The sequence below is a fragment of the Crinia signifera genome, chromosome 4, assembly GCF_055691185.1.
Source record: "Crinia signifera chromosome 4, ASM5569118v1, whole genome shotgun sequence".
Lineage (NCBI taxonomy): Eukaryota > Metazoa > Chordata > Amphibia > Anura > Myobatrachidae > Crinia > Crinia signifera.
In genome coordinates this window covers 203,931,274-203,948,277 of record NC_139220.1, presented here as the reverse complement: position 1 = coordinate 203,948,277, position 17,004 = coordinate 203,931,274, and the positions used below count along the sequence as shown (strand labels likewise).

Here is a 17,004-nt window from a genome sequence, read left to right as displayed (position 1 = left end):
AATCTCCTGTCAACCAGAAAGTCAAGTAAAAACACCTTGTAATTGGCTGTATAATCATCATTTTGAAAAAATAATTGCATTTTATTTGAAACAAAAAAATATAATTGTCTTCACCTGTCTCTGGGTAGAGCTGTCCATGCCAGGCTGTGTGACGTGCCTGCCGAGATCTGCTGTATAGCCACTCCATCCAGTCCACTCACTTTTTTTGGTTTAGTAATGGGTCCAGTTGAATTGCCTTGTCCGCACTGTCCCATTGAATTGTTACCCCAAGCATACACTTCATTATCTTACATATAAAAAAAAAAAAACACAACAAATACAATTTCGTCAATATTACCTCAATTTGTGCAGAAACAGACAGTAAAGCAAAAGAACACAATTGGGCTGATTTGGAGGTAGATGCAGCCGCAACTGGGTCTTTTGGCAAACGTTTGCACAGAAGAAACAAAAACGACACCACTCAGAACGTCAGAAATCACGTACGACCCTGCATTAGGCCCATTGCCTGCGTCTACACTAGCTGTATTAAGCAAGTCTCCAGTTTCTACTTCAATGCAAAGACACGATTGGGCTCTTGGCTTGTGGAAAAGCTTTCTGACTAGAATTGCTGGTAAAGGTCTAAATAAAAAAGGTTTGTCAGTCTATACAGGAAATCAGCATGTGGTCGTCTTAAAAAGGATAATTAACTACACATTAACGCATTGAGCTTTGTTCATAGGACACAAGATGAACTTCCAACATGAATTGACCACCCAATTTTAAAGGAAAATATTGAAAATACCATGTGACAGCGCAAGGCAGTGACTGTCTCCTATTGAAATGTCCACTATTCTGGTGGCAGCCAGCTCTTCAATAAGCTTGGGACGCAAGGCAGTTGCTTCCGATGATCCACACCCCAGGCATGCTCCACAGCCCCAAGCATAGACCTGACAATAAAATATGTTTGAGGAACTGAATATTTTTTTTTTTTTTAAATAAAACTAGGAAACGAAGTAAAAGAAAAAAAAAAAGAAGTAAAGTAGTAGTAGTGACATTGTATGTACTGTACTTTTCATTCCACAGCATACTATACCTGTCCAGTTGATGTCAGGGCCAGGGAGGACTGACTTCCTGCACACACTTTCCGAGTGAACATTCCCTGTAGTGCTTCTACCACCTTTGGTTTGTATACCCTGTTAGTGTCTCCATGGCCCAACTTTCCTGGGGAACAGGTTTCTACTTAGTTCACATTGCATTACGTTGCAGGATTTAAACCAATTTGTTTAGAGCCAAAAAAAAAAAATAAGATAACGTCGTACAGGTGGAGGTTCCCTTATCCAAATATCCGTTATACAAATTATTCCGAAAACCATAGTCAAATTGAACTTTGATTTATTATTTTTTGTTAAAAACCTACTGGGGACATTCGTGGGATGAATGATAGGATCAAACGCTCCCTGGTACTCATATTAGTTAGATAATACAGCTCACATTTGACATGTTTAGTGGACACCCACCTTGAGGGTACCAAACTGCTTTCCCTAAGAATACCATGGGTAGGTTGGGTTTATCACGTCTCGCATACTTCACATTCTAAGGGGGTTTCCGTATAGTTATTAAAAAGTCTGCACAATTAGTATTATACTCTGTTAAAACAGACCCTTTAGGTAGATATGTCTTTTTACATTGCAACCTTTACTCTCACCCTTTCGTAATACTCTATATTCCTCCTCCCTTCAACTAAAACATGCGGCCTCCTTTATTGCCCAGTCACACGATACGCCTGTTATATGGAGAATAATCTGATGAACCACAGCCTAGATAAGTGGAAGGAACCTGGCTCTTCCCTCAGGGATGGGCGTCCCTCTAAATTTGCCAATTATGTAGCCTTGCTGAGTTTGACGGATGCTTGGCATTCTAAAAATCCTTCTTTTATTAAATTTTCATGTTTTTCTAAAAACACATCATTCCTTCTCCCGCATTGACCTTGCTTTGGTTTCAACCGCTCTGTTAAACAGGCTTCTTGACATTAATTACAAGGCTAGAGGTGTATGTGACCACTCGCTTGTTATGTTAACTTTAAATATGGAATGTCAGAGGGGACAATCCTTTTGGAAATTACATCCTTCTTGATTGCTCAAATTCTGGGACTCCTCGGACCTCTTGACTATGTGGGAGGGTTATTTTAGTAATAATTCCGACACTGCTTCCACCCCAATAGTTTGGGATTCGTTTAAGGTCTATATGAGGGGCACCCTAATTACAAAAATGTTTGCTCTCATACTGACCTGTCTAATTACCGCTCGAACATTAATCTTCCTACATTAACTAGTGAAGCCAGGGACTCCCTCGATGCCCCAATCTCCAAAGATGAAGTAGACACTGCAGTTCGATAATTTCTGGGAGGTAAAACTCTGATATGTTTGCTAAAAGACTATTAAATCTATTTAATGACATCTATGACCTTAATATATTGCCGGAGTTTATGACAGAAGCCATCTTAGTGGTATTACCTAAAAACGGGAAAAACACTAATTTCCCTGATTCATACAGACCGATCTCTCTAATCTCTACAGATGCCAAAATATTAGTAAAGATTCTGGCCATTCGTTTAAACGCTGTGATAACAGCTATAATACATCCAGACCAAACTTGCTTGATGTCTTGTATTAATCAGCGGCGCCTTTTCACCCAACTCAAAACCTCACAAAGACAAGATAAGAAAGACTTATTCAGCTATAGTCTCCTTTGATGCCAATAAGGCATTCAACTTGGTCGAATGGCCTTACTTGTGGCAAGTGATAAAATGCATGGGTTTGGCCAATCCTTCCTAAAATGGGTTCAATTGTTATATTATCATCTGATGGCCAGGGTATCTGTCAACGGACATATCTTCACTCCTTTTTCACCACATAGAGGCACCTGGCAGGGCTGTCCCCTCTCGCCCAGTCTGTTTGGTATAGCAAACGAACCCTTAGCATGTATACTTCGGGCCCATCCTGACATAGTTGGATTTAGACTGGGGCAGAGGGTGGACACAGTAGCCCTGCATGCTGATGATTTACTGCTGTTTTTACATGATTAAATAGTTTCTATGACTGCTACTTTACAGATTATGGAGGAATTCGGTACATATTCTGGTCTCGCTATCAACTGGACCAAGTTGTCTATTATGCCCTTGCGAGGTCCACCGCCTTCTGCTCCAGTTATCCCTTTACCACTATGTTGGATTTCTTAATTTGCTTAGATTTCATTACCAAGAACCTAACTCCATTACTTTCTTATATTAAACTATATACAACTATAGTGTGGACCAAGCTACCCCTTAACGTAATTGGGCGCGTCAATCTCATCAAAATTATTTCACAAATATATTTTTTTCGTTATTTACAATTACATAATGCTCGCCAAAGCCAATTTAGGAATAACTCTCCTGTACTTGCATCTGCTCCAACGAAACTGTTTCTGCAAGGCTTAGGACAGACTAAAGCCATATCCTTAACTTAGTCCTTTTTGCATCACTCTGACTGCACTATGCACTCGGTGGGAAAGCGATATCGGACCCCTCAGTGATGAGCAATGGGATACAGCGAGAGAGCTGCCACGCCACGGTTTCCATGAGATTTCAGCAAATTAAAAGATTTATCTTGCGCAGGACGTACTTGACTCCTATTAAGTTGGTCAAATGTGGAGGTCGATCTACCTCCATTTGTCCCAAATGTCGTTCTGTTCAAGGGAGTTTCTAGCACCTCATCTGGGAATGCACCTTAATCTCCTCCATTGTAGTAGCAACTGGAATCCCTGAACATACTTGGACTCCTAAACTATGTGTGTTGGGTGCTCAGGAGGATGCATCTCTTACCATCCTTGACAATCAGTAGGTTATAAATCTCTGCTCTCTAGCTAAAAGTCTACATAGCTCGCTCATGGATGGCTCATTTTGACCCATCGTCAGTTGAATGGGTTGCCCTAGTAAACTCCTTTGTACAGCACAAAAGATATGTTTCCATGTCCCGTGGTTCTCTCTCCAAGGTCTGGACTAGGTGGATGGACTCCCCATATTTCCCCGCACATTGAACCCGGGTGGTTTGTGTTCATGACGGTCACCACGAGTATTGCGTTACGAGCATTGAGTATTCAGTATTGTTTACTATTCCCATGTTCCTGTCTCTCTATTCTGCTTGACATATATAATTCTAGGTGTCCAACGCTATGCTGACGTTTCTCATAATTTGGGTGATCTAATTTCATATGCTACACCTTTTCTCTCACTCTTTTTTTTTAACTTAAACTCAACTAAAACTCAAAATCCGAAATACTTTAAGTTCTACTGTATTAACAGAGCGCAGACACCATAAGACTGTTCTGTAATGTTTTTATTTGTTTCCAGACATATACTTGTTTCCAGACATATAATAAGACTTGTTTTACGTATTATACATTACTTGTTGTTAAGTCTATTTCTATATGTCAATTTTTTTTCTCATTATTTGTGTTGTGCTGTTTTGCTTGGCATTCACATTCAGTGTCTGAGATAGTAATCAAAGTTTGTGTACTATTTTAAAACCTTGTTTCATGCACAAATAAAATATATTTGTGTGTATTCCCTGTGTTTGATGTGCTTATACAAAATAAATGCAAGATACCTCATTCAAATATAAAAATATTCCACGGAATAATCAGTTATCCAAAATTCTTCTGGTCCCGAGCATTTTGGATAAGGGATCTCAACCTGTAATATAAACCAATATATACATACCATTATCTCCTCCCCCAAAAGACCAGACAGTCCGTCCATCTTTAGACAAGGCAATTGTGTGAGAGCTTCCACATGACACCTCACCGACATTGCTAATATCCTTTACCAGAGTGGGAATGTTCCGACTATTACTGTCCCCATGGCCTGAAAATATAATGGTGGAATAACTATAGAAGTCTGGAAAGCAGAGACCTCGCAGTTTTTTGCACTCTTTATAACAAAGCATTTTTAGATTCCAAACAGACACATTCTAAGCTAGAAAATGTTAAATAAAACTAATGAATCCTCCCATTTGAAAAAAGTACAACTCAATCTGTTTTATATTGCAGATTAACAATATAGAAATGGAGAAATGGCATTACAAAAATTCAGAAAATAAATATGTACCTTGGTCATAAATAATTTAAAAAAATGAAATCCTAAAAGGTGGTATTTGTTAACCCCTTCCCGCCGCAGCATGTTTTTGCCTTCCTGACAGAGGCCTTTTTTTCAAATCTGACATGTATCACTTAAGTGGGGATAACTTTTTTTTGCTTTTACTTATCCCAGTGATTTTGAGATTGTTTTCCCGTGACACATTGTACTTTAAATTAGTGGTAAATTTTGGTCGATACCATTTTTTTTTTTTTGTGAAAAATACCAAAATGTCGTAAAAAAATGGAACATTTTGCTATTTGCAAAATGTTACATTTTCTGCTTGTGAGACAAATAATCATAGCACTCAAAATAGTTAATAACCAACAAAGACCATATCTATACTTTATTAAAAAAATCATTATTTTAACCTCCTTTAATTTTTTTGGACACTAGGGGGCAGCAGCGTCTAAATTTTACACTACACGCAGTTTAACGCTGGTTTTGGCTGTTCACTTTTGGACAGCCAATCGCAGCGATCGCCCAAGAGGGGGGGCAACCCTGCCCCCCCTGGGCAATGAGGGAGGATGTCTGCTGTCAGGGACAGCAGACATCGTCCCTCTGTCACCACGTCTGTAGACGCGGTGGCACTTTTAAGTCATGACGTATATATACGTCATGTGTCGGGAAGTACATCCCGGCCATGACGTATATATACGTCAAATGTCGGGAAGGGGTTAATTTTCTCTAAATATGATTTATATTCAAGTATTTCATTAAGGAACTAGTCAAAAAATAAAATAAAAAAAAAGTGTAGAAAATAAGTGAATGTCAGAATAAGGCTCCAGTGCATAGAGGAGACTATGGCTGCTTGCAGAGTGTGTTGTGGGTTTTTAGCGCTGTGCATGCTCCAGAAATAAGGGGTGTACTGTGGGTAAGCTGTACAATTTTCAGTTGCATCTCCACATGAATGTAGGCATAACTGTCTCTAGTGGGGCATTCTAGAAAATACAATATTCATGGAGGGAGGACACTTCAAAAAATACCCCTGGCTATTATATTGCATATTCTACACTAATCCACCACAGTTTACTCTGAAAACAGCATTGAACTATACACTACTAAATGGGAGGCAAGTCTTGTTGTGGCAGTGGCTACTCTGTGACTGATGCCCCTTTGGAAACACGGCATGAAGAACTAAATTGTCATATAATCATAAATTGTCAATCCCCCCTCGCAATTTCAAAACCGCTCCATGTGAATTCCATTAACCTCCGACTTGCCTACTATCCTACCAAATACTTTCTAGCAAATGTGGACAGACTCCGGTCTGCAAACTAACAGGTACTTCACAAGTCCTATTAGCCCCTTGAGAAGATAGTTACCAAGTCTTCCAAAATCTCCTTCTCCCCATGTATACAGTTCTCCGTCTTCTGTAACGGCAGCACTATGTCTGTAGCCAGCTGATACACAAACCACGACCTAAAGTGAAAAAGACAAGCTATGAAGGGACACCCACCACCTTCGCGGTTCATTCTTAAAAAAAGTTACTGAAAGCCCCTCACCTTTCCTTGCAGAGTGCCCTGTATAAGCTTGGGATATTTTTGTGTGGAGCTGTTTCCATGACCCAACTTGCCATAGTCACCATCACCCCAGCTGAAAACCTCTCCCTCAGTAGTGAAAGCAAGAGTGTGGCCATCAGATCCTTTTGATGAGGAAACTTTCTTGATAGATCGGTGAGGCTCAAAGGTTAATTTCTTCAATGTAGACTGGTTGTTGGAATCTCCAAGACCAAGTCTCCCATAGCTGCCTTTACCACAAGCTCTTACTGATCCATCGGTAGATATAACAAAAGTGCAGTACTGTCCAGCTTCGATCTGAAAAATTGTAGAGCAATGTACTAATATTCTAATAGAGCTTCATAGGCAAATATCTATTTAACTGCAATGTTAAAATTGAGGAGTAAACATGACAATGTTTAAAGTAAAAATAAATCTCATTCCACATTGGAAATCATTTTTATATTCCACAAAATAAAGAAGCATATCCTGTAGAAAATCTGTACTAATATTTAAAACATCAATAAACACAGATAAGACAAGCCATCGCATGATGCTGGCAGATGCACTTTGAAAAACTTAAACCTAAATTCTATATAAAAAGAGGGAATCTTATAGGAATATAAAAGCTTCAGCAAAGCTGGAGTTTTACTGTAAATTAGTCATTTACGTGTTGTATAGAATTAGGTTATGGATACACACTGTACAAATTTTAGTGACATGGATGTTTTCCTTTGGCTTCCATTTTCTTTAAATCATCATCATTAACCCAGCTGTCTACTAATAGTGCATGATGCCCTGCTTTCTATATTTGTTTAACTGGAACACAAACTAATACAGATCACAAAAGGAACAATCACCTTTAAGGTATAGACAGACAGAAATGTACAAGGTTCTACAGGAATACTTCTGGAATACAGACCCGGAGCCTTTCCCTAAACAGTCAGAGAACTCACCTATGTAATACTTTCCTAGTGGATCATTATTGGAAAGCTATTGAATATGCATTTAGTTAACTCACAGTACTCATGTAGGGTAGAATTGTATTAAAATCCATCACTGTCTTTGCACAGCATATGATAAACCTTTAATGGGTTCTTATGTTTGGCTTGTCTCATGAAGAGCAGCCGTGACCTTCCGGTCATACATGGTTCAGGCTTAGGCAGACCAGGTAGCAGGGGGTTGGGATCATTTGGTCTACAGCAAGTTGGTCAACGCAAGCATTTGGTTTACAGTGTCTAGGTCAAAAGTCAAAATGTCACTTTTTTTACCCGAATGTCGACATAGTCAACATGGACACAGTTTAAAGTGCACCGCATCCGCTTGCAATGCTTCCGGCATGGTGCCTCGCTGTGCTTGGCACACTATTTTATTCTCCCACCAAGCCTTAGTGGATGGCAGGGCATGAAATACCGCCTGTCAGCACAAGTCAGATTGAAAAACAGTGAAAAACCCCATGCCGACCTTCTGACTGTTGACCTAGACACTGTCGACCTAATGCTTGTGTCGACCTAATGACCTGATGATCTAGACCCATGTCGACCCAATGCTTGTCAACCAACATGCTGTAGATCAAATGACCGTTTCCTGTAGCAGGATGGCCATCTCCTTATGCCATCACCAGACACTATCTTCTGAAAGTTGCAATAGAAATCGTCTGCAAATGTTACTAGGAATACTTTTTTTTGCAATTCTGTGCACTTGCAGGATTAAGTCCTATCTGGCTGCTATGGAGTCGGCAGGAAGTCATGCTCTATATATCGTCAGAGTTGTTTCTCTTCTATATCACTACTCAGCTGGCCAAACAAATTGATTCGTAAAGTATGCCATAGAGTATTTCAATGAACAGGAAATAAAATGTAATACTTCATCTTTTTTACTTCTTCTGTTCATTTAGCATCTTATCTTGTATTAGATTATACATTTGAATACTGTATTTGAATGAAGTGATATACCTTTTTTTTTTAACTTCACTTAAGCTACCTGATCTCTGAAAGCCAGTGCATCATTAAGCTACCAGATCTCTGAGGTCAATTAAAGTTCTACTGCAGTATTCGAAAATATTCAATTATTTAGAAGGGGCCTTGAATAAAGCTATAAATTTAACACAGGTAAATAAAAAGTAATCTAGAAAGACACTCACTGTCTGTGCATCTGAGAAACAGGGGGCCAACTTTGGCTGTAGGATTTTCTCTTGGGTCCCCTCCACTAGTTGGTGGCTGCTGTTGCTCCCCCATACATACACCTCACAAGTCTCTGAAACCACTGGACTTTCTCCTGTCTGTACACTGTCTGGACTGGCACATGTTCTTGAGTAGTCAGAGGCCATCTGGCATACCTAGGAAACAAGTACAGTGTGAAGACACAGTGACTGGGGAAGGAAAGCATAAACTACTGTATATGATAAATAGAAGTGTAATATTAGGTATATTAACCAACTAGTTTAGTCCGAGTATAGCTGTACCAAACAGCATGTATAATCATTGACCATATATATCAATATAGTATGCAAGGACAAAAGGGGAGAGAGATATAATATGTATACATTAAACATAATCAAAGCATAATAGAAATAGAGATAAAGCAAGGTGCAGCAAAAGGTTTAAAAGTCATGTTTCTCTATGGAACAGTATCTTACAGAGGTGCAAAGTTCTTTGTATTCTGCTCTGCCATTCCGCACTTTTGGGCTCATGTACTAAGTGTTGTTCTTACTGTGTACAGTATGTGCAGTAAAATGGCAAACATCTCAGATCTCTCGTATGTAGATACAGATGTGTTTACCAATTGTGCCGCTCTATGCTGAGAGACATGGAATGGGGAAGGGAAGAGGTGGGTACTATACATTACATAGTACTTTATGTAGGAACAAATGCAGCTTCATTAATACAGATCTGTTGTGACCGCTTTATTCCTGGGGTAAGATTAATGATGATCAACAACAGACCTTGCTTCACCTATAAAAAAAAAAGTTTTGTTAAAAAAAAAAAAATCTTCGGAACTAATTAATTGGTTTTGGCTTTGGTTGAACTGGGAATCCTTGAGGCCAAATCCCACCACTGGAGCGGGGCATTTTTGCTGACCTATGTGGAGTATTAATTCTGTACAAAATGCCGCTCATTTTGAACTCAGGGCTTGATCATACCTCCTCAAACAAACAAAGTGCAGCTTCATACAGAGAGCACAGGCCATCTGATGTCCGGGTGGGTTCCCTCCATTGGCTGCGGTCAGCTGTTGAACCCTGCAATGAAAGCACCACAGATTAGAATATTATATTATAAAAGTATAAGGCACACACATCTCCCAATTTACTCTATTTCCTACAAGAGATACAGCGGTCAGCCAGTCGTTTCGTTCTAACATTTAATTCTGAAATGGTGTGCATGAAGATATTCTGACCTGCAAATAATTGAATCAATACAGTTACTTTTTTATATGTCACAATGAATTATATGAAATGGATACAATAACTGCCTGTGATCAATGAACATTTAATGTGATTTTTAATGACAATAGCCACAACAGAGCTTATTTGCTCACTCGACTTCCACTATCACCTCTATGCTGATACTAAAATCTACCGCTCCTTTCCTGATCTCTCTCCCTCCATCCTTACTCATATCTCCAACTGTCTCTCTGCTGTCTACTCTTGGATCACCCAGCACTTTTTTTAGACTTAAAATATCAAAGACTAAGCTGACCTCTTCCCACCCTCCTGCATAAAACCTGACCATCTCTCATCCTAACCTGTTTATGCTCACTTTTTTCCCTTCTGTGTCACCCCTGTCTGTCTAACCTTCCCCTTTAGAGTGTAAGCTCTCATGAGCAGGGCCCTCTCTCCTCATGTGCCTTTCTTAGAATATATAAACCTCTGCCACCCTGATAATTGCTTCAGTGTCCTGTCCCCTGATGCAACTATCCATATTTACCATGTACTTGTCCTAAACTGTCTTGTAATGTAATTCGGTATGTGTTTTTGCTCATAACTATGCTCTGTAAAGCGCTGCGTAATATGTGTGCGCTATATAAGAAACTGTTAATAAATAAATAAATAAATAAATAAATAGACGCACCATTGTATTTTACACTTACTATTTATGCTAGACCAGGGATGGGGACCATCTGGCTCCCAGCTGTTGTTGAACTACACATCTCAGCATGCCCTGCTACAGTTTTGCTATTTGGCATTGCTAAATCTGTTGCAGGGCATGCTGGGATGTGCAGTTCAACAACAGCTGGGAGCCAAAGGTTCCCCATCTCTGTGCTAGACAAAGTCATGTTATTTACAGTAAACAGTCTTTTATACACTTTTTTTTAGATAGCATAGTACTTCTATACTGTTTAAGTAAGAAGGATTAGAATAAATACATTTTATATAAATGCTTAAGTATGGGAATATACTTAAAAAACAAAATACAGTTACACCACTAATAATCCAGTACCCTCGGTTTCAGCAAAAAAAAAAAAAAAAAGGTGGTGTCCCACCCCTAAACTCTGAGAAAAGGCTTTGGAGTATAAACCTCTAAGGCAGTGGTTCCCAATTTTTTTTTTGAATCATGTCACCCTAGAGCAGGGGTCCTCAAACTATTACTATTAGACAATAAAAATAATTACGGGACCCCAGCAAGTTACTGCAGAAGGTCATCACATGACATGTGTAGTCAGAAGACAGCACAGGCATGGCAGCATTGTGGAGGCACTAAAATATTGTATTTATTATTATTTATTGTTTATTATATATATTTACTAAATTATGGGAGGAGTATAAAATAATAGACAAATCAACAGATTGTTCAGACTCCTTGACTCACTGACTGAGATAGAAAAGTCATCACCATGGAGTCGCGACCCCATGCTGAGAAGGTCAGGACCAACTTTGGAATCAGGACTCACAGTTTGAGAACCGCTGCCCTAGAGCATCAGATTTTTTTTTCACAGCACCCCTAGGTCAAAAGTTTCTTTACTGAGAAGTGTAAAAAATATATATTCTCTAAAAGGTGCGCACACACGGGGGCGATTTAGTGCAAAATCGCGGGAAATATGGTCGCTGAGCAACCATGTGCACCGGCGATATATCGTTGGGTGCGCGCTCCCGTTTTTGCCCCTGTGGTGATCGCTGGTCGCAGGAACATGCTCCTGCTGATTTCTACTGCCGGGCTCCCCCCGGCATTTTCTTTTTCATCAGCGACCACCTCTGGTCGCTGATGTAGAGAAACTGAGCAATATATTGCTCAGCCATATATTGCTCAGCCATATATGGCTGAGCAATATATCTCCCCCGTGTGTACACAGCATTAGGAAGGAGCTACTTGTATAAATTGGTTACCTTCCCAATATGGCTATATGTAGTGCAAATGCTACCACTTATGCTTACGGATAAGGACACCAAAATCCTAAAACAAGAAATCCAGAAATTTATTTGGGCAGGAAAACGCCCTAGAATTTCACTTTTTAAGCTGAACTTGTACTGTGAGTGCAAAGTGATGCTGTGCTCTTCACAAGCACAGCATCACTTTGCACTCACAGTACAAGTCTTGAAGAAAAGACCGAAAGGTCTTGAAACGTTGACCATGTGTACTACCTTGTTAAATAAGGTACCAACCAACCGAGTGGGCGTCTGGGGAGTGGTAACAGTCCTGAAAATTGGTCTTTTTATACACTGGATACTGTATGGAAAACAGTAATAATATTTAACAGTACAGATTGTCTATAGGTGACCTGGCTCAAAAACCCCAGGAGCCAGGTCACCACGGCCACCAGGTTCTGTCTACTGGCGACCAGATATTTTTTTGGAGGAAGCATAATCTGTTCGTGGCCAAGTGCGCTATCAGGGAGAGCCGGGCAGAGCGGTCGTCAACTCCCTCTTCGCTCCCCACTAGAGCAACAGGTCATCCGCAGTGCGGCTATTTAAAAACTACATGCCGGCATCGCGAGACAACAGAGTTTGCTGTTTAGAAGCCAATCAGGAGTGGCAATGGTAGCTCGACCCCTGAATGGCTGTCGGACCGGGCTCATGATCTGGCGTGGGTTTTGAAATAGACACTCTGCAGCGGAGCTGATCTTGTACGGGGGGGGGGGGGATTGGGGGGTAGTGGACTACCTGTCTGCCTGGCTGCTCCCATTACCACAAATGGTAACGGCAGAGTAGAGGAGGGGCTGCCATTAGCTGACAGATCACGCTAACCCCATGACAACAAGCATTAACCCAGGTTAACCCCGGGCAGAATTCAAAAAAGAGAGAAAAGAGAAAGTTGTTAACGGATGCACTTCTATTAGACAATTGGTATTACATTTTTGTCCTCTAACCCCGGGCAGACCAGGATAACCCCATGACAATGAGCATTACCCCTGGCTGATCAGTGACAACACACATTAACCCCTGGCTGACCAGGATAACCCCGTGACAACAAGCATTAACCCCTGGCAGACCATAATAACCCCATGACAACGAGTATTACCCCTGGTTGACCAGGATAACCCAGTGACAACACGCATTAACCTCTGGCTGACCAGGATATAGCCATGACAACAAGCATTACCCCTGGCAGACCAGAAAAACCCCATGACAACGAGTATTACCCCTGGCTGACCAGGATAACCCAGTGACAACACACATTAACCCCTGGTTGACTAGGATATCCCCATGACAACGAGTATTACCCCTGGCTGACCAGGATAACCCAGTGACAACACACATTAACCCCTGGTTGACCAGGATATACCCATGACAACAAGCATTACCCCTTGCAGACCAGGATAACCCGTGGCAATGCGCATGAACCCCTGGCATGCCAGGATAACACACTCAATATGGGCCAGATTCTCTAAGCTTCAAAAGTGATCAAATGGAGAATGATAAACAGCCAGCCAATCAGCTCCTACCTGCCATGTCACAGACTGTGTTTGAAAAAGGTCAGACAGGAGCTGATTGGCTGGCTGTTTATCACTCTCCATTTTATCACTTTTGAAGCTTAGAGAATCTGGCCCTATATCTGCTAAAAATGCCAGCATGGCTCACAGCGACTGTTCTTTTATTATAAATACAAATACAGCCAAGTCAATTAATTTAAGTCTAGATAAATATTGCACCCAAAAAAAAGAAGTGTCGCTGTGAGCGGCGCTGGCATTTTTAGTGGATATTTTGAGGATCTCTCACAGCAACGTTGGCACTCAAAGGGTTAAGAGTAAGAGTTCTAGAATGACTCGTTTATCCTTCACCTCTCCTCATTCCAACTGCACCACACAAAAAGGTCAGTCCTAATAGTGGATTTATTATTGGAGTATGGCAACGCTTAAGCTGTGTACACACAGGGCGATAGGGGATGAAATCGCTGGAAATATGGTCGCTGGCGACCATATTGCCAGTGATTGGAGTGCGCACCAGCGATAAATCGCCGGGTGCGCGCTCCCGTTTTTAGCCCCCTTATGATCGCTCTTATGACCAGCTGATTACCTCTGCTTCTACCCCCGGCAGAGGTTCCCTTTCATCAGCGATCATCTCTGGTCGCTGATGAAAAGGAGAAACTGAGCAATATATGGCTGAGCAATATATCTCCCCCCGTGTGTACGGGGCTTTACACCTAAAAAAGGTCCTCCATACATTTGTTAGGTTTTTCTGATCCGATTGACGACCATCGACAAGCAGCAATTTAACAAGGCAATTCTACATTTCAAAAATCCGATCCCAAATAATGTCGGTCATGATGGGAGAATCAAGACTTTTATAAACTTGTTTAAGTATACTAGATTTCCGTAAAGCAACATTGCAACAAAATGTTGCTAATGTATGTTGGACATTGCAGTAGCCACATACAGAAACACCTCACACTTTTCCCCATCACGTTACAATTGTTATTCCATTGCCTTTTCTATTAATTGTTCCAGAAACTGCTTAAACAAAGTAATTTGGGTAGGGCCATTATTTACCTTCCGATTTGCGTCATCATACATAATTCAAGTAAAACATATGCAAATGAATATACTTAAGATTAGATAAACTATTTATGTGCTACTATATACATAAGTAGTAATTGCGCAAAAAAAATTAAACACAAAAAGTATAGTCCACAGAGGCTCTCTTTTATTCTGTTACCAGGGTCCTACTGTGACACACAAGGTCTAAAGATCTCTAGTACATTATTTATCTAAGGGCGGGTACACCACAGGTCGAGATCGGGACGATTTTCTGAATTGGTATAATTGTGTACATGGCCTGGTGTGTACACTCAATTGCATGCTCCCGCAGGTCGTATGCTGCATCTCCCAGTTGGCCATGCTGAAAGGCCAATCAGAAAATAGCAAGTTTGGTGTGTACCAGCAATCTTGCATGGTCCGGGATGAAGGTAAAATTGCTCTGACCCTCGCCAAGATTGTATTATAATGAATTATCACCTTATGTCCTGTCCCACCATCACAGAAACCACCCTGAACATCCATCACAGTCAGTATCCCAGGGGCACAAATACATCATGTAGAAAACCCCTGCGTTAGAACACTAAAACACACTTGTTTTCAAACTTACCAGAGACCTCCTCATCTGCTGGAGGATGCTAATGAAGCAGTCACAACTGATCATGCCTTCCTGAGCTGTCAGAATCTTGCTTTTGTCAGTCTCATTAACCAAAGCAGAAGCTGCCAGTGCCATTTCAATCCATTCTAGGAGGTAGCGGAGGGAACCACGCTGAGAGGCTAGGCCAAGGAGTAACTCTGAAGCCAGACGCCTTCCCAAAGTGTCTGCACCTGAATTGGGAACAGTCACTCCCTTCAGGAATGTGGTGACCTGTGCCAGGCAGTCTAGTCCCATAGGGGGTATTTTGCTCTCATTAGCAAGAGATAGAGGGGGTAGGGAATTCACCACATCAATGGCTGTACGTATGACATCATTACACAGGTTCAGACCAGGTCCAGCAGTAGGAAGCAACCAGCTCTGTCTCAGTAAGGCAAAGAGAAGACTCAGGCCAGTCCTCACACCCATCTCGATCAGGGCATCAGTACTAGAGCGAGGCCTTTCACTAACAGAAAGGGTGTCTGCAGAACCAGAGTTATTTTCAGGTGAATGCTGCTGTTGCTTGACTTTGCCCTTGTCATGATACTTGTTGGATAGAGCATAAAACACCCTTTGGAGAACCAGCAGTCTTTTCCTCAGAGCCCCTGCAAAAGGAGAATCTGAGCACACCACCTTTGCCAGAGCCAGCTGGCTGCCGAGTAAAGCATCCAGGTAATGATCCTGCTCATCACACGACAAGGATTCTCTCTCAAAATCAGGCAACTGGGGTCCCTTGAGACACAAAACCTGCTGTGGAAGTGGAACTACTTCCTTGTTGCTGACCAGCTTGGCATACAGGACAGAGACACCCTCACGAGTAGCAATGGATTCACTATCTTCAGTTATCCAGGAGCTATTCAGGTGCTCCAGCCATTTTAACTTCACAGGGGGCATCATGCCTGCCATTACGATTCACTCTACTGCCATGAGTCCTGCTGGAAATAAAGTAAAAGAAGACGTGAGGAACACAACCTGTATACAAAGCACAATGACATTTAGAGTGGATACCAGTATCATGCACAAGACGCACAGAAAATAAACTTGGTACATGCCATTTCACACCGCACCTGGTATGCCAAGTAGGGTTACTTGCTGTGACAGAAGCAACAGTTTATGAAGACTCATCTGTACATAACATGTTTATTAACAAATATGGTGGACCTGGCCACAAATTCAAGGTAAGTGGAAGGAATATCACAATATCTTCAAAGCGACTACTGACATTCAGACCCCTAGGCTCCTCCTTTATTGAATACTCTAGTCTAGAGAGTAATGTATAAATAAATATTAGTTTGCCACTGGTTACTATTAACATAGTCTCGTATCTAAATCAATTTGTGAAGGATTTGACACCTTGCAATGTGCTCTTTGAGGCTGAAGTACCTGACCGTATCATTAGAATGTAAGCTCTCACGAGCAGGGCCCTCTCTCCTCATGTGCTTTTCTTAGAATACATATCTCTGCCACCTCAATAATTGCCTCAGTGTCCTGTCCCCTGATGCAATAGTCTCTATTTACCATAAGCTTGTCCTAAATTGCCTTGTACTGTAATTCATTATATAATGGTTTTGTCTCATTTTTGTATTGTTAGGTGTTGCGGAATCCTTGGGCTGCCATATAAATAAACACCATTTATACCACTTTCACATCGCACCTAATTACCGGGAACAAGCAAGTTTTTCCCGTAGTGCATTGTAAAAGGTGTTACCGGTTACAGCTAACCGGTACCAACACAGCAACCCCAACCGGGTAAAAAACAGGTTTCTTACCAGTTGCTGTGCAGTGTGAGTGTGTTAAACGGTTAGAACGAA

General features: G+C 41.1%; 1 protein-coding gene across 10 annotated transcripts in view; it reads right to left on the bottom strand.

Moving 5' to 3' along the window:
- Positions 1 to 17,004, bottom strand: part of HERC1 (HECT and RLD domain containing E3 ubiquitin protein ligase family member 1) — a 153,059-nt gene that overhangs the window by 101,949 nt on the left and 34,106 nt on the right. For 9 of the 10 annotated variants that reach the window (XM_083183480.1, XM_083183483.1, XM_083183488.1 and 6 more), the window contains exons 3-11: positions 15,170 to 16,128; positions 9,794 to 9,889; positions 8,795 to 8,989; positions 6,658 to 6,969; positions 6,478 to 6,574; positions 4,739 to 4,882; positions 1,073 to 1,200; positions 782 to 926; positions 115 to 286 (exon numbers count right to left, since the gene is read on the bottom strand). In XM_083183480.1, coding sequence (XP_083039606.1) covers positions 115 to 286; positions 782 to 926; positions 1,073 to 1,200; positions 4,739 to 4,882; positions 6,478 to 6,574; positions 6,658 to 6,969; positions 8,795 to 8,989; positions 9,794 to 9,889; positions 15,170 to 16,099 — 2,219 coding nt within the window. In that variant the 5' untranslated portion in view covers positions 16,100 to 16,128. The remainder of the gene's footprint in view (positions 1 to 114; positions 287 to 781; positions 927 to 1,072; positions 1,201 to 4,738; positions 4,883 to 6,477; positions 6,575 to 6,657; positions 6,970 to 8,794; positions 8,990 to 9,793; positions 9,890 to 15,169; positions 16,129 to 17,004) is intronic. The other variant, XM_083183481.1, reaches the window with a different exon arrangement.